The sequence below is a fragment of the Oncorhynchus clarkii genome, unplaced genomic scaffold (genome assembly GCF_045791955.1).
Source record: "Oncorhynchus clarkii lewisi isolate Uvic-CL-2024 unplaced genomic scaffold, UVic_Ocla_1.0 unplaced_contig_12946_pilon_pilon, whole genome shotgun sequence".
NCBI lineage: Eukaryota > Metazoa > Chordata > Actinopteri > Salmoniformes > Salmonidae > Oncorhynchus > Oncorhynchus clarkii.
The window spans coordinates 1-19,555 of NW_027258454.1; the positions used below are offsets into that span (position 1 = coordinate 1).

General features: G+C 40.7%; 1 protein-coding gene across 1 annotated transcript in view; it reads left to right on the forward strand.

The window, feature by feature from the left end:
* Positions 1-2,287: 2,287 nt before the first annotated feature.
* The window catches only part of LOC139396962 (galactose-1-phosphate uridylyltransferase-like), a 43,923-nt gene continuing 26,655 nt past the window's right edge, over positions 2,288-19,555 (forward strand). The window contains exons 1-3 of the mRNA XM_071143896.1: positions 2,288-2,334; positions 2,578-2,710; positions 7,979-8,062. Coding sequence (XP_070999997.1) covers positions 7,993-8,062 — 70 coding nt within the window. The 5' untranslated portion in view covers positions 2,288-2,334; positions 2,578-2,710; positions 7,979-7,992. The remainder of the gene's footprint in view (positions 2,335-2,577; positions 2,711-7,978; positions 8,063-19,555) is intronic.

Genomic DNA, 19,555 nt, shown 5'->3' on the forward strand with positions numbered 1-19,555 from the left:
TAAAAATACTAATAGTAATGTAGGCTGAGCTGTGGTAGTACTAATACTAATAGTAATGTAGGCTGAACTGTGGTAGTACTAATAGTAATGTACTCTGAGCTGTGGTATTAATAATACTAATAGTAATGCAGGCTGTGCTGTGGTAATACTAATACTAATAGTAATGTAGACTGAGCTGTGGTAGTACTACTACTAATAGTAATGTAGGCTGAGCTGTGGTAATACTAATACTAATAGTATTAGTTGTACATTATTAGTGTTATAATGGTTGTACAGTATTAGTGTTATAATGGTGGTACAGTATTATAGTGGTATAATGGTGGTACAGTATTACAGTGGTATAATGGCGGTACAGTATTATAGTGGTATAATGGTGGTACAGTATTACAGTGGTATAATGGTGGTACAGTATTAGTAGTATAATGGTGGTACAGTATTACAGTGGTATAATGGTGGTACAGTATTACAGTGGTATGATGGTGGTACAGTATTATAGTGGTATAATGGTGGTACAGTATTAGTGGTATAATGGTGGTACAGTATTACAGTGGTATAATGGTGGTACAGTATTATGGTGGTACAGTATTACAGTGGTATAATGGTGGTACAGTATTACAGTGGTATGATGGTGGTACAGTATTACAGTGGTATAATGGTGGTACAGCATTACAGTGGTATAATGGTGGTACAGTATTACAGTGGTATAATGGTGGTACAGTATTACAGTGGTATAATGGTGGTACAGTATTACAGTGGTATAATGGTGGTACAGTATTATAGTGGTATAATGGTGGTACAGTATTACAGTGGTAGAATGGTGGTACAGTGTTACAGTGGTATAATGGTGGTACAGTATTACAGTGGTATAATGGTGGTACTGTCTTATAATGGGTGTGCAGTGTTATAATGGTCCACCACCTTCCTCTCATCAGAGCTGATGTCAAACCTCTTTCTCCTCTCCTCTCCTTCTCCTAACTCTCATCAGAGCTGAGGTCAAACCTCTTCCCCCTCTCCTCTCCTAACTCTCATCAGAGCTGATGTCAAACCTCTTCCCCCTCTCCTCTCTTTCTCCTAACTCTCATCAGAGCTGAGGTCAAACCTCTTTCTCCTTTCCTCCTCCTAACTCTCATCAGAGCTGAGGTCAAATCTCTTCCCCCTCTCCTCTCCTTCTCCTAACTCTCATCAGTGCTGATGTCAAACCTCTTCCTCCTCTCCTTCTCCTAACTCTCATCAGAGCTGAGGTCAAACCTCTTTCTCCTCTCCTCATCCTAACTCTCATCAGAGCTGATGTCAAACCTCTTCCTCTTCTCCTTCTCCTAACTCTCATCAGAGCTGATGTCAAACCTCTTCCCCCTCTCCTTCTCCTAACTCTCATCAGAGCTGAGGTTAAACCTCTTCCCCCTCTCCTCTCTGTCTGTTCTGTATGTCCTATGTGTTTTTCCTGTGTGTCGTGTTGGTCCTGTCCGTTCACTGTACCTATCATACTACTTTGACTGTTGTCTTTACTCGCAGGTATTAGCTGCTTGTTTGATCGGAGGAAACATTGTGGACCTCAGGAAGATATGTTAATATGAATGTTTTCTTTTTTTCGTCACTGTAACACTGTTCTGAAAGTCACTCACCCGGTAGACGTGCTGAAGTAGCAACAGTACAGATTGTTATTTTGCAGAGGGGTCTATGTTTCTATCTCCTCTGGACTGTTCCTGCTTGTTCTATTAGCCACAGAAGTGATGGAATACTGATTGACTGTGTCTCTCTCTCTCTCTCTCTCTGTCTCTCTCTCTGTCCCTGTCTCTCTCTCACTCTCACTCTCTCTCTCTCTCTCTCTCTCTCTCTCTCTCTCTGTCTCTGTCTCTGTCTCTGTCTCTGTCTCTCTCTCTCTCTCTCTCTCTCTCTCTCTCTGTCTCTCTCTCTGTCCCTGTCTCTCTCTCACTCTCTCTCTCTCTCTCTCTCTCTCTCCCTCTCCCTCTCCCTCTCCCTCTCCCTCTCTGTCTCTGTCTCTGTCTCTCTCTCTCGCTCTCTGTCTCTCTGTCTCTCTCTCTGTCCCTCTCTCACTCTCTCTCTCTCTTTCTCTCTCTCTCTCTCTCTCTCTCTCTCTCTCTCTCTCTCTCTGTCTCTGTCTCTGTCTCTGTCTATGTCTCTCCCTCTCTCTCTCTCTGTCTCTGTCTCTGTCTCTGTCTCTGTCTATGTCTCTCCCTCTCTCTCTCTCTCTCTCTCTCTCTCTCTCTCTCTCTCTCTCTCTCTCTCTCTCTCTCTCTCTCTCTCAATTCAAATCAATTCAAGGGGCTTTATTGGCATGGGGAAACATGTGTTAACATTGCCAAAGCAAGTGAGGTAGATAATATACAAAAGTGAAATAAACAATAAAAATTAACAGTAAACATTACACATACAGAAGTTTCAAAACAATAAAGACATCTCTCTCTTTCTCTGTCTCTCTCTCCTTTTCTCTTTCATTCTCTCTCTCCTTCTATCTCTGTCCCTCTCTCTGTCTCTCTCTATTCCTCACCCTCTCTCCCTCTTTTTCTATCTTTATTCCTCAATCTCCCCCTCCTTCTTATGTCTCTCTCTCTCTAGGAGCGTGTAGTGGTGCAGAATGCTGATTGGCTGGCTGTGGTTCCATACTGGGCCACCTGGCCGTTCCAGACGTTGCTGTTACCACGGAGACATGTCCAGAGACTGACTAACCTCACCCCCCAGGAGAGAGAGGGTACGACCTCTGATCTCACTCTAACCCCTGACCTTTAACCCCTGACATCACTGTAACCTACTGTATTAAACCCTTAACCCTTGACCCTCACAACTCAACTCTTTTACAGTTCACTATGTCACCCTGACCTTTAACCCCCACACTCTTAACACAAACCACTACTACCATCCCTGATGAAACCTCCTCCTCTGAAACAACATGTCGTAGCTGTGTAGTAGGGATTAATATGGGTAACCGGGACAATGTTTTTATAAGATGAGAAGTTTAATAATCACATGCACAGGGTTGCAGGTGTAATTACAGGGTACAGCTCTGAGCTCTGAGCGCCAACAATGTAGGACAAAGTGAAACAATACATGTCATAATAAATCATATAAATAAAATCTATACATATTAACATTGGTCAATATATACATATTAACACTGTAACAATGGTAAATATATACATATTAACACTGTAACAATGGTCAATATATACATATTAACACTGTAACAATGGTCAATATATGCATATTGTCTTGTCTTTAGCTATGCCGGATTAAGTGAAATGACATGCTATTCTATAAAATAATTTCTCTGTAATTAATATTACCTGATTGAGCTAATCATGTAAACGTAATTAACTAGAAAGTCAGGGCACAACGAAATAATATTTATAGAGCTGTTATCTTCCGAATAAACTCTTAAAGACCTAGTAATATTTTACATCAATAGCAGTCAATATTAATCGTCACCTTAATTCAGTCTCATCTGAAAGTTGTAAATTCTTGGTTATCTTCACGAACCCTGGCTAACAAGTTGAATCAGCAATACAAAATTGGGTTTAATTATTTATTTACTAAATACCTAACCAATCACACAGAATTACACATACACATAATTAATCATAACTTGATTACAAATTACGTCATAAAGGAAAACGTCCCTAGCGGGCGGAACAGATATGACAGCTTGTAACACAAAGGAAAAGGGGCTGGGTTTGAGTGAAAGAGTGGGGAGACTGAGTAACAAAGGAAGAAGCTGTGCTATCGTAAATACAGTATCTTATGCGTTCTAAATTACCGCCCATTTGGAAAAGGAAAATGTAATAAATATTTACTCTGGGCTGCGCTTCGGTAGGTTGGTCAACGATGCTGGCCGTGTTGGCCAACAGAGATCTTCCTGTCCTCGGAAGAATTTCTCTGGTGGTAAATTGGATACATTGTAGTATCGTCGTTGTGTGTTAGACTAGATACGTCGTCCATCCTTTCCTAGCCCACGTTTACAGCGGCCACTGTTAACTCAACGGCTAGGAGGTATCATTTCCGTAGTGAATAAGAGTTCAAAGTTCATACCATTCGCAACCAAAGCTCACGCTGAGGTTGGCTTTGTTCTGTAGTTATTAACTGAATCCTTCTGACATCGGATCGTCATCCTAATGTACCCGGAACAGGAGGCTACATTTTCATCAAGGGCTTATATAGTGGAGGGAGAGAAGGGTGTGTTTCATAGTTTATAGCCCATGTCTCTTCACAGGGGCGGGCCACTGATTGAGCAGAGCTCTAACCTTATGAAAACCCAATCTCTCATTTGGAAGCTAAAATATTTAATCTTTTCCCAAATAGTTTCATATTTAAACATTTAAATTGCACAACAATTCCATATGAATCTGAACTAGAATGTGTAGACTTTCCCAGATACATCCTGTCATCAGTCATAATGTCTCAGATGACAACCGAACTGACATCATATTCATTAAGTACCAACACATATTTTCCACTGGTTGGATTACCGAAATATGGTTCCTTTCCCCCCACATTTTGATGTTCCCAGACTCTCTATGTTTAACAAAGGCTATTCAGGAGTCCTTCAGTGGAGTCAAGAGAGAGAGAGAGAGGGAAGGGAGAAAGGTATTTATGGGGAGGTCATAAACCTTACCCACAGGCCAACGTCATGACAATATTAACACTGTAACAATGGTCAATATATATTCACTTCTGAGTGGCGCAGTGGTCTAAGGCACTGCATCTCAGTGCAAGAGGCATCACTGCAGTACCTGGTTCGAATCCAGGCTGCATCACATCTGGCCATGATGGGAGCACAATAGGGCGGCCTTCTTGGCAGAGTTGCAAATAAAAAGCCATATCTCAGACTGGCCAATAAAAAGAAAATATTAAGATTGTCAAAACTCTGCCTAGAAGGCCAGCATACCAGAATCGCATCTGCACTGTTGATGTTGAGACTGGTGTTTTGCGGGTACTATTTAATGAAGCTGCCAGTTTCTCGAACTAGACACTATGTACTTGTCCTCTTGCTCAGTTGTGCACCAAGGCCTCCCACTCCTCTTTCTATTCTGGTTAGCGCCAGTTTGTGCTGTTCTGTGAAGGGAGTAGTTCACAGTGTTGTATGAGATCTTCAGTTTCTTGTCAATTTCTCGCATGGAATAGCCTTCATTTCTCAGAACAAGAATAGACTGATGAGTTTCAGAAGCAAATTATTTGTTTCTGGCCATTTTGAGCCTGTAATCGAAGCCACAAATGCTGATGCTCCAGATACTCCACTAGTCTAAATGCCAGTTGTATTGCTGCTTTAAACAGTTAACTTAATTGCAAAATGGGTTTCAAATGATCACTTAGCCTTTTAAAATGATAAACTTGGATTAGCTAACACAATGTGTCATTGGAACACAGGAGTGATGGTTTCTGATAATGGGCCTTTGTACGCCTATGTAGATATTCCATAATAAAATCTGACGTTTCCAGCTACAACAGTAATTTACAACATTATCAATGTCTACACTGTATTTCTGATCAATTTGATGTTATTTTAATGGACAAAATATGTGCTTTTCTTTCAATTACAAGTACATTTCTAAGTGACCCCAAACGTTTGAATGGTAGTGTACATGTAACACTGTAACAATGGTAAATATATACATATTTACACTGTATGGAGAACATTGTAATAGCCTATCAGCGCATCTTATAGGTCCACACCTCCCATGCTCTTGTTGTAGTCCTTTACTGCAGTTGGAATATTCCCACATTCTCAAAAATAGAAATATTGTTTAATTCTCCTATTTTGGAGATTAGGAGTTTTAGCAAGAGAAGCTCTTTGTTATCCATCTCCCTCAATACGGCAGTTTCTACCAGGTATTTAAGACCGTTGTAAAACCTGATGTGGGAGAGAGAATGAGAGAGGGGTGGAGCCATGATATACACCCAAAAGGGCCACGTCATGACACTGGGGACCCATGCCAAATCGTTTGTCTCCTGCGGGGGATAAGGTTTTGTCGTGCCTTCTTCACGTTGAAGCTCTCAACCTGATTCACTACAGCCCCGTCGATGAGAATGGGGGCGTGCTCAGGCCTCCTTTATCTGTAGTCCACAATCATCTCCTTTGTCTTGATCAAGTAGAGGGAGAGGTTGTTATCCTGGCACCACACTGTCAGGTCTCTGACCTCCTCCCTATAGGCTGTCTCATCGTTGTCGGGGATCAGGCCTACCACTGTTGTGTCGTCGGGAATCTTAATGATGGTGTTGGAGTCGTGCTTGGCCATGCGGTTGTGGGTCAACAAGGAATACAGGAGGGGACTGAGCACGCACCCCTGAGGGCCCCCTGTATTGAGGATCAGCGTGGCAGATGTGTTGTTATCTACCCTTACCACCTGGGGTCGGCTTGTCAGGAAGTCCAGGATCCAGTTGCAGAGGGAGGTGTTTAGTCCCAGGGTCCTTAGCTTCGTGATGAGCTTTGAGGGCACTATGGCGTTGAATGATGAGCTGTAGTCAATGAATAGCATTCTCATGTAGGTGTTCCTTTTGTCCAGGTGCGAAAGGGCAGTGTGGAGTGCAATAGAGATTGCATCATCTGTGGATCTGTTGGGGCAGTATGGAAATTGGAGTTGGTGTAGGATTTCTGGGATAATGGTGTTGATGTGAGCCATGCCCAGCCTTTCAAAGCACTTCATGCCTACAGACGTGAGTGCTACAGGTCGGTAGTCATTTAGGCAGGTTACCTTAGTGTTCTTGGGCACAGGGACTATGGTGGTCTCCTTGAAACATGTTTATATTACAGACTCGGTCAGGGACAGGTTGAAAATGTCAGTGAAGTCACTGGACAGTTGCTTTGAGTACACGTCCTGGTAATCCATCTGGCCCCGTGGCTTTGTGAATGTTGACCTGTTTAAAGGTCTTACTCACATTGGCTACGGAGAGTGTTATCACACAGTCGTCCAGAACAGCTGGTGCTCACGTGCATGCTTCAGTGTTGCTTGACTCGAAGTGAGCATAAAAGGCATTTAGCTTTCTGGTATGCTCGTGTCACTGGGCAGCTCACGTTTGGGTTTCCCTTTGTAGTTCGTAATAATATAATCCCCCTTATCTGTATTGTAAAGCGAGAAACACAATTTAAGTAATCTTTGCGTCAGTAATTGTATTGTCATGGACAGATTGGGGATTTTTGGAGCATGAATGTGACTGATTCTATAATCTGTTGCTGGAAGGAAATTAGGTGTTTTCACACAGATTCCTCGGTCCTGTTTTATTGTCATTGTTTTTAAATGACAGGCAGCTGTTGTGTTGTCATAAAATTATCTTGGTGGGTTAGTTTGTTTTCCCAGCAGTATGGTGCCCTTGAAGGACAGATTTTATTTGATCCAAATATCAGCAGAAGGTTAATTCTGGGAAATAATAAACTATGCTGCCTGGAGTGTGGTTTGTTTGGAGTGTTTGTGTGTGTATATGTGTGCCAGTGGAGGCTGCTGAGGAGAGGAGGGCTCATAATAATGACTGAATTGGTGTGAATGGAATGGTATCAAACAATCCAACCATTAATACGAGATGTCCTCCCCCAGCAGACTCCGATGCTGTATGTGTGTGTGCGTGCGTGTGCTCATGTGTGCGTGCGTGCCACCATCTAAGAGCGAGAGATCTGGCACCAGGAAGTGTTGTAAGTGCTACTATGTATATGAATGTGTTCTAGATAGCTACAGGAAGTGTAGTAAGTGCTACTATGTATATGAATGTGTTCTAGATAGCTACAGGAAGTGTAGTAAGTGCTACTATGTATATGAATGTGTTCTAGATAGCTACAGGAAGTGTAGTAAGTTCTACTATGTATGTGAATGTGTTCTAGATAGCTACAGGAAGTGTAGTAAGTGCTACTATGTATATGAATGTGTTCTAGATAGCTACAGGAAGTGTAGTAAGTGCTACTATGTATATGAATGTGTTCTAGATAGCTACAGATATATTAGTCTGAACTCTCTCTTTCTAACTCTTTCTATTCCAGGACTGGCCTCCATTATGAAGAGACTCTTGACTAAATATGATAACCTGTTTCAGATCTCCTTCCCCTACTCCATGGGCTGGCACGGTAAGAGAGAAACAACTCTCAGAAACAATATGATGAAATAAGATTATACTGGCAAAGACAGATATTATTTATTATAGATTATAACAGCTGTCAAATTGCTTGGAGGGAATTGTCTTGCTTCATGAAAATGTGTGCATCAGAAGTTGCTAAGTGTTTTAAAAGTTCACCGATAAATTGGACCACATGGAAAACTAAAGACGTAGAAACTGTAAATTGCTTGGTAATAGGAAATACAGTGCCTTGCGAAAGTATTCAGCCCCCTTTTGCCACATTTCAGGCTTCAAACATAAAGATATAAAACTGTATTTTTTTGTGAAGAATCAACAACAAGTGGGACACAATCATGAAGTGGAACGACATTTATTGGATATTTCAAACTTTTTTAACAAATCAAAAACTGAAAAATTGGGCGTGCAAAATTATTCAGCCCCTTTACTTTCAGTGCAGCAAACTCTCTCCAGAAGTTCAGTGAGGATCTCTGAATGATCCAATGTTGACCTAAATGACTAATGATGATAAATACAATCCACCTGTGTGTAATCAAGTCTCCGTATAAATGCACCTGCACTGTGATAGTCTCAGATGTCCGTTAAAAGCGCAGAGAGCATCATGAAGAACAAGGAACACACCAGGCAGGTCCGAGATACTGTTGTGAAGAAGTTTAAAGCCGGATTTGGATACAAAAATATTTCCCAAGCTTTAAACATCCCAAGGAGCACTGTGCAAGCGATAATATTGAAATGGAAGGAGAATCAGACCACTGCAAATCTACCAAGGCCTGGCCGTCCCTCTAAACTTTCAGCTCATACAAGGAGAAGACTGATCAGAGATGCAGCCAAGAGGCCCATGATCACTCTGGATGAAATGCAGAGATCTACAGCTGAGGTGGGAGACTCTGTCCATAGGACAACAATCAGTCGTATATTGCACAAATCTGGCCTTTATGGAAGAGTGGCAAGAAGAAAGCCATTTCTTAAAGATATCCATTAAAAAGTGTCGTTTAAAGTTTGCCACAAGCCACCTGGGAGACACACCAAACATGTGGAAGAAGGTGCTCTGGTCAGATGAAACCAAAATTGAACTTTTTGGCGACAATGCAAAACGTTATGTTTGGCGTAAAAGCAACACAGCTGAACACACCATCCCCACTGTCAAACATGGTGGTGGCAGCATCATGGTTTGGGCCTGCTTTTCTTCAGCAGGGACAGGGAAGATGGTTAAAATTGATGGGAAGATGGATGGAGCCAAATACAGGACCATTCTGGAAGAAAACCTGATGGAGTCTGCAAAAGACCTGAGACTGGGACGGAGATTTGTCTTCCAACAAGACAATGATCCAAAACATAAAGCAAAATCTACAATGGAATGGTTCAAAAATAAACATATCCAGGTGTTAGAATGGCCAAGTCAAAGTCCAGACCTAAATCCAATCGAGAATCTGTGGAAAGAACTGAAAACTGCTGTTCACAAATGCTCTCCATCCAACCTCACTGAGCTCGAGCTGTTTTGCAAGGAGGAATGGGAAAAAATTTCAGTCTCTCGATGTGCAAAACTGATAGAGACATACCCCAAGCGACTTACAGCTGTAATCGCAGCAAAAGGTGGAGCTACAAAGTATTAACTTAAGGGGGCTGAATAATTTTGCACGCCCAATTTTTCAGTTTTTGATTTGTTAAAAAAGTTTGAAATATCCAATAAATGTCGTTCCACTTCATGATTGTGTCCCACTTGTTGTTGATTCTTCACAAAAAAATACAGTTTTATATCTTTATGTTTGAAGCCTGAAATGTGGCAAAAGGTCACAAAGTTCAAGGGGGCCGAATACTTTCGCAAGGCACTGTATTTCCATGACAGAATTAAAAAGCAATCTTGTATTGACAAATACAGCTTTTGCCAAGAGTTTGCAAAGCTGTCATCAAGGCAAAGTGTGGCTATTATTTAACACTTTTTACGCTGCTACAAGATTCCATATGTGTTATTTCATAGTTTTGATGTCTTCACTAGTATTCTACAATGTAGAAAATAGTCAAATAAAGAAAAACCCTAGAATGAGGTGTTTCCAAACTTTTGACTGGTACTGCATGTTTACTACTGTCCTACTGTAGTCTGTATATCAACTACCATCCTACTGTGGGCTGTATATCAACTACCATCCTACTGTAGGCTACTGTATATATCTACTACCATCCTACTGTAGGCTACTGTATATCTACTACCATCCTACTGTAGGCTATTGTATATATCTACTACCATCCTACTGTGGGCTGTATATCTACTACCATCCTACTGTAGGCTACTGTATATATCTACTACCATCATACTGTAGGCTGTATATCTAATACCACCCTACTGTAGGCTGTATATCAACTACCATCCTACTGTGGGCTGTATATCTACTACCATTCTACTGTAGGCTACTGTATATATCTACTACCATCCTACTGTAGGCTGTATATCTACTACCATCCTACTGTAGGCTGTATATCTACCAACATCCTACTGTATGCTACTGTATATATCTACTACCATCCTACTGTAGTCGGTATACCTACTACCATCCTACTGTAGGCTACTGTATATCTACTACTGTCCTACTGCGGGCTGTATATACTACCATCCTACTGTACTGTATGATACTGTATATATCAACTTCATCCTACTGCTGTATATCTGTATATATCTACTACCATCCTACTGTAGGCTACTGTATATATCTACTACCATCCTACTGTAGCTACTGTATATGTATATCTACTACCATCCTACTGTAGGCTACTGTATACATCTACTACTGTATATCAACTCTATTCTACTGTAGGCTGTATCTATACCATCCTACTGTAGAATACTGTATATATCTACTACCATCCTACTGTAGGCTACTGTATATATCTACTACCATCCTACTGTAGGCTGTATATCTACTACCATCCTACTGTAGGCTACTGTATATATCTACAACCATCCTATTGTAGGCTGTATATCTACTACCATCCTACTGTAGGCTGTATATGAACTACCATCCTACTGTAGGCTGTATCTACTAACATACTACTGTATATATTAACTACCATCCTACTGTATGCTGTATATCTACTACCATCCTACTGTAGGCTAGTGTATATATCTACTACCATCCTACTGTGGGCTGTATATCTACTACCATCCTACTGTAGGCTACTGTATATATCTACTACCATCCTACTGTAGGCTGTATATCTACTACCATCCTACTGTAGGCTGTATATCTACTACCATCCTACTGTAGGCTGTATATCAACTACCATCCTACTGTAGGCTGTATATATCTACTACCATCATACTGTAGGCTACTGTATATATCTACTACCATCCTACTGTAGTCGGTATATCTACTACCATCCTGCTGTAGTCGGTATACCTACTACCATCCTACTGTAGGCTACTGTATATATCAACTACCATCCTACTGTAGGCTGTATATCAACTACCATCCTACTGTAGGCTACTGTATATGTCTACTACCATCCTACTGTAGTCGGTATATCTACTACCATCCTACTGTAGGCTACTGTATATCTACTACTGTCCTACTGTAGGCTGTATATCTACCAACATCCTACTGTATGCTACTGTATATATCTACTACCATCCTACTGTAGTCGGTATACCTACTACCATCCTACTGTAGGCTACTGTATATCTACTGCTGTCCTACTGCGGGCTGTATATCAACTACCATCCTACTGTAGGCTGTATATCAACTACCATCCTACTGTATGCTACTGTATATATCAACTTCATCCTACTGTATATATCTACTACCATCCTACTGTAGGCTGTATATGTACTACCATCCTACTGTAGGCTGCTGTATATATCTACTACCATCCTACTGTATATATCTACTACCATCCTACTGTAGGCTGCTGTATATATCTACTACCATCCAACTGTAGGCTTTATATCTACTACCATGCTACTGTAGGCTCCTGTATATATCTACTACCATCCTACTGTAGGCTGTGTATCATCTACCATCCTTCTGTAGGCTGGATATCAACTACCATCCTACTCTATGCTACTGTATATATCAACTACATCCTGCTGTAGGCTGTATATCAACTTCCATCCTTTTGTAGGCTACTGTATATGTCTACTACCATCCTACTGTATGCTACTGTATATATCAACTACATCCTACTGTAGGCTGTATATCAACTACTATTCTACTGTAGGCTGTATCTACTACCATCCTACTGTAGAATACTGTATATATCTACTACCATCCTACTGTAGGCTACTGTATATATCTACTACCATCCTACTGTAGGCTACTGTATATATCTACAACCATCCTATTGTAGGCTGTATATCAACTACCATCCTACTGTAGGCTGTATATCTACTACCATCCTACTGTAGGCTGTATATGAACTACCATCCTACTGTAGGCTGTATCTACTAACATACTACTGTATATATTAACTACCATCCTACTGTATGCTGTATATCTACTACCATCCTACTGTAGGCTAGTGTATATAACTACTACCATCCTACTGTAGGCTGTATATATCTACTACCATCCTACTGTAGGCTACTGTATATATCTACTACCATCCTACTGTAGACTACTGTATATATCTAATACCATCCTACTGTAGGCTACTGTATATATCTACTACCGTCCTACTGTAGGCTACTGTATATATCTACTACCATCCTACTGTAGTCGGTATACCTACTACCATCCTACTGTAGGCTACTGTATATGTCAACTACCATCCTACTGTAGGCTGTATATCAACTACCATCCTACTGTAGGCTACTGTATATGTCTACTACCATCCTACTGTAGTCGGTATATCTACTACCATCCTACTGTAGGCTACTGTATATGTACTACTGTCCTACTGTAAGCTGTATATCTACCAACATCCTACTGTAGGCTACTGTATATGTCTACTACCATCCTACTGTATGCTACTGTATATATCAACTACATCCTACTGTAGGCTGTATATCAACTACTATTCTACTGTAGGCTGTATCTACTACCATCCTACTGTAGAATACTGTATATATCTACTACCATCCTACTGTAGGCTACTGTATATCTACTACTGTCCTACTGTAGGCTGTATATCTACCAACATCCTACTGTATGCTACTGTATATATCTACTACCATCCTACTGTAGTCGGTATACCTACTACCATCCTACTGTAGGCTACTGTATATCTACTACTGTCCTACTGCGGGCTGTATATCAACTACCATCCTACTGTAGGCTGTATATCAACTACCATCCTACTGTATGCTACTGTATATATCAACTTCATCCTACTGTATATATCTACTACCATCCTACTGTAGGCTGTATATGTACTACCATCCTACTGTAGGCTGCTGTATATATCTACTACCATCCTACTGTATATATCTACTACCATCCTACTGTAGGCTGCTGTATATATCTACTACCATCCAACTGTAGGCTTTATATCTACTACCATCCTACTGTAGGCTGTGTATCATCTACCATCCTTCTGTAGGCTGGATATCAACTACCATCCTACTCTATGCTACTGTATATATCAACTACATCCTGCTGTAGGCTGTATATCAACTTCCATCCCTTTGTAGGCTACTGTATATGTCTACTACCATCCTACTGTATGCTACTGTATATATCAACTACATCCTACTGTAGGCTGTATATCAACTACTATTCTACTGTAGGCTGTATCTACTACCATCCTACTGTAGAATACTGTATATATCTACTACCATCCTACTGTAGGCTACTGTATATATCTACTACCATCCTACTGTAGGCTGTATATCTACTACCATCCTACTGTAGGCTACTGTATATATCTACAACCATCCTATTGTAGGCTGTATATACTACCATCCTACTGTAGGCTGTATACTACTACCATCCTACTGTAGGCTGTATATGAACTACCATCCTACTGTAGGCTGTATCTACTAACATACTACTGTATATATTAACTACCATCCTACTGTATGCTGTATATCTACTACCATCCTACTGCTAGTGTATATAACTACTACCATCCTACTGTAGGCTGTATATATCTACTACCATCCTACTGTAGGCTACTGTATATATCTACTACCATCCTATATCCTACAGTAGGCTACTGTATATATACTACCATCCTACTGTACTGTACTGGTATACCTACTACCATCCTACTGCTACTGTATATGTCAACTACCATCCTACTGTATATATCTACTACCATCCTACTGTAGGCTACTGTACTGTATCTACTACCATCCTACTGTATGGTCCTACTGTAAGCTGTATATCTACCAACATCCTACTGTAGGCTACTACTGTATATATATATCTACTACCATCTACTGTACTGTAGGCTACTGTATATATCTACAACCATCCTATTGTAGGCTGTATATCAACTACCATCCTACTGTAGGCTGTATATCTACTACCATCCTACTGTAGGCTGTATATGAACTACCATCCTACTGTAGGCTACTGTATATGTCTACTACCATCCTACTGTATGCTACTGTATATATCTACTACCATCATACTGTACTGTATATCATCCTACTGTAGGCTGTACTACCATTCTACTGTTAGCTACTGTATATATCTACTTCCTACTGTAGGCTGTATATCTACTACCATCCTACTGTAGGCTGTATACCTACCATCCTACTGTAGTATATCTACTACCATCCTACTGTAGGCTGGCTACTGTATATCTACTACTGTCCTACTGCGGGCTGTATATATCTACTACCATACTGTATATATCTACTACCATCCTACTGTAGGCTGTGCTATCCTCCTACTGTAGGCTGCTGTATATATATACTGTAGGCTTTATATCCTACCATCCTACTGTATCTACTGGATATACTACCATCCTATCTAACCATCCTGCTGTAGGCTGTATATCAACTTCCATCCTTTTGTAGGCTACTGTATATGTCTACTACCATCCTACTGTATGCTACTGTATATATCAACTACATCCTACTGTAGGCTGTATATCAACTACTATTCTACTGTAGGGTATCTACTACCATCCTACTGTAGAATACTGTATATATCTACTACCATCCTACTGTAGGCTACTGTATATATCTACTACCATCCTACTGTAGGCTGTATATCTACTACCATCCTACTGTAGGCTACTGTATATATCTACTACCATCCTACTGTAGGCTGTATATCTACTACCATCCTACTGTAGGCTGTATATCTACTATACTGTCTACTACCATCCTACTGTAGGCTGTATCTACTAACATACTACTGTATATATTAACTACCATCCTACTGTATGCTGTATATCTACTACCATCCTACTGTATATATATAACTACTACCATCCTACTGTAGGCTGTATATATCTACTACCATCCTACTGTAGGCTACTGTATATATCTACTACCATCCTACTGTAGACTACTGTATATATCTAATACCATCCTACAGTAGGCTACTGTATATATATCTACTACTGTCCTACTGTAGGCTACTGTATATATCTACTACCATCCTACTGTAGTCGGTATACCTACTACCATCCTACTGTAGGCTACTGTATATGTCAACTACCATCCTACTGTAGGCTGTATATCAACTACCATCCTACTGTAGGCTACTGTATATGTCTACTACCATCCTACTGTAGTCGGTATATCTACTACCATCCTACTGTAGGCTACTGTATATGTACTACTGTCCTACTGTAAGCTGTATATCTACCAACATCCTACTGTAGGCTACTGTATTTGTCTACTACCATCCTACTGTATGCTACTGTATATATCTACTATCATCCTACTGTATGCTACTGTATATATCTACTACCATCCTACTGTAGGCTACTGTATATCTACTACTGTCCTACTGCGGGCTGTATATCAACTACCATCCTACTGTAGGCTGTATATCAACTACCATCCTACTGTATGCTACTGTATATATCAACTACATCCTCCTGTAGGCTACTGTATATGTCTACTACCATCCTACTGTATGCTACTGTATATTCCTACTCCCATCCTACTGTATATATCTACTACCACCTACTGTAGGCTGTATATGTACTACCATCCTACTGTAGGCTGCTGTATATATCTACTACCATCCAACTGTAGGCTTTATATCTACTACCATCCTTCTGTAGGCTGTGTATCATCTACATCCTTCTGTAGGCTGTATATCAACTATCATTCTACTGTAGGCTGTATATCAACTACCATCCTACTGTATGCTACTGTATATATCAACTACATCCTACTGTAGGCTGTATATAAACTTCCATCCTATTGTAGGCTACTGTATATGTCTACTACCATCCTACTGTATGCTACTGTATAAATCAACTACATCCTACTGTAGGCTGTATATCAACTACCATTCTACTGTAGGCTGTATCTACTACCTTCCTACTGTAGAATACTGTATATATCTACTACCATCCTACTGTATGCTACTGTATATATCAACTACATCCTACTGTAGGCTGTATATCAACTTCCATCCTAATGTAGGCTACTGTATATGTCTACTACCATCCTACTGTATGCTACTGTATATATCAACTACATCCTACTGTAGGCTGTATATCAACTACCATTCTACTGTAGGCTGTTTCTACTACCTTCCTACTGTAGAATACTGTATATATCTACTACCATCCTACTGTAGGCTACTGTATATATCTACTACCATCCTACTGTAGGCTCTATCTACTACCATCCTACTGTAGGCTGTATATGAACTACCATCCTACTGTAAGCTGTATCTACTAACATACTACTGTATATATTAACTACCATCCTACTGTAGGCTGTATATCTACTACATCCTACTGTAGGCTACTGTATATAACTACTACCATCCTACTGTAGGCTGTATATATCTACTACCATCCTACTGTAGGCTACTGTATATATCTACTACCATCCTACTGTAGACTACTGTATATATCTAATACCATCCTACTGTAGGCTACTGTATATATCTACTACCGTCCTACGGTAGGCTGTATATCTACTACCATCCTACTGTAGGCTTTATATCAAGTACCATCCTACTGCAGGCTGTATATTAACTACCATCCTACTGTAGGCTGTGTATCAACTACCATCCTACTGTAGGCTGTATTTTTACGACCATCCTACTGTAGAATACTGTATATATGAACCACCATCCTACTGTAGGCTGTATATCTACTACCATCCTACTGTATATATCAACTACCATCCTACTGTAGGCTGTATATCTACTAACATCCTACTGTAGGCTGTATATCTACTACTATCCTACTGTAGGATGTATATCTAATACCATCCTACTGTAGGCTACTGTATATATCTACTAACATCCTACTGTAGGCTGTATATATACTACCATCCTACTGTAGGCTGTATATATCTACTACCATCCTACTGTAGGCTGTATATCTACTACCATCCTACTGTAGGCTGTATATCAACTACCATCCTACTGTAGGCTGTATATCTACTATCATCCTACTGTAGGCTACTGTATATATCTACTACCATCCTACTGTAGGCTGTATATCTACTACCACGCTACTGTAGGCTGTATATCAACTACCAGCCTACTGTAGGCTACTGTATATATCTACTACCATCCTACTGTAGTCGGTATACCTACTACCATCCTACTGTAGGCTACTGTATATGTCAACTACCATCCTACTGTAGGCTGTATATCAACTACCATCCTACTGTAGGCTACTGTATATGTCTACTACCATCCTACTGTAGTCGGTATATCTACTACCATCCTACTGTAGGCTACTGTATATCTACTACTGTCCTACTGTAAGCTGTATATCTACCATCATCCTACTGTAGGCTACTGTATATGTCTACTACCATCCTACTGTATGCTACTGTATATATCTACTATCATTCTACTGTATGCTACTGTATATATCTACTACCATCCTACTGTAGGCTACTGTATATCTACTACTGTCCTACTGCGGGCTGTATATCAACTACCATCCTACTGTATCAAATCAAATCAAATCAAATTTATTTATATAGCCCTTCGTACATCAGCTGATATCTCAAAGTGCTGTACAGAAACCCAGCCTAAAACCCCAAACAGCAAGCAATGCAGGTGTAGAAGCACGGTGGCTAGGAAAAACTCCCTAGAAAGGCCAAAACCTAGGAAGAAACCTAGAGAGGAACCAGGCTATGTGGGGTGGCCAGTCCTCTTCTGGCTGTGCCGGGTGGAGATTATAACAAAACATGGTCAAGATGTTCAAATGTTCATAAATGACCAGCATGGTCGAATTATAATAAGGCAGAATAGTTGAAACTGGAGCAGCAGCACAGTCAGGTGGACTGGGGACAGCAAGGAGTCATCATGTCAGGTATTCCTGGGGCATGGTCCTATGGCTCAGGTCAGTTGAAACTGGAGCAGCAGCACAGCCAGGTGGACTGGGGACAGCAAGGAGTCATCATGTCAGGTAGTCCTGGGGCATGGTCCTAGGGCTCAGGTCCTCCGAGAGAGAGAAAGAGAGAAGGAGAGAATTAGAGAACGCACACTTAGATTCACACAGGACACCGAATAGGACAGGAGAAGTACTCCAGATATAACAAACTGACCCTAGCCCCCCGACACATAAACTACTGCAGCATAAATACTGGAGGCTGAGACAGGAGGGGTCAGGAGACACTGTGGCCCCATCCGAGGACACCCCCGGACAGGGCCAAACAGGAAGGATATAACCCCACCCACTTTGCCAAAGCACAGCCCCCACAACACTAGAGGGATATCTTCAACCACCAACTTACCATCCTGAGACAGACTGTAGGCTGTATATCAACTACCATCCTACTGTATGCTACTGTATATATCAACTACATCCTCCTGTAGGCTACTGTATATGTCTACTACCATCCTACTGTATGCTACTGTATATTCCTACTCCCATCCTACTGTATATATCTACTACCATCCTACTGTAGGCTGTATATGTACTACCATCCTACTGTAGGCTGCTGTATATATCTACTACCATCCAACTGTAGACTTTATATCTACTACCATGCTACTGTAGGCTCCTGTATATATCTACTACCATCCTACTGTAGGCTGCTGTATATATCTACTACCATCCAACTGTAGGCTGTATATCAACTATCATGCTACTGTATGCTACTGTATATATCAACTACATCCTACTAAAGGCTGTATATAAACTTCCATCCTATTGTAGGCTACTGTATATGTCTACTACCATCCTACTGTATGCTACTGTATATATCAACTACATCCTACTGTAGGCTGTATATCAACTACCATTCTACTGTAGGCTGTATCTACTACCTTCCTACTGTAGAATACTGTATATATCTACTACCATCCTACTGTATGCTACTGTATATATCAACTACATCCTACTGTAGGCTGTATATCAACTTCCATCCTATTGTAGGCTACTTTAT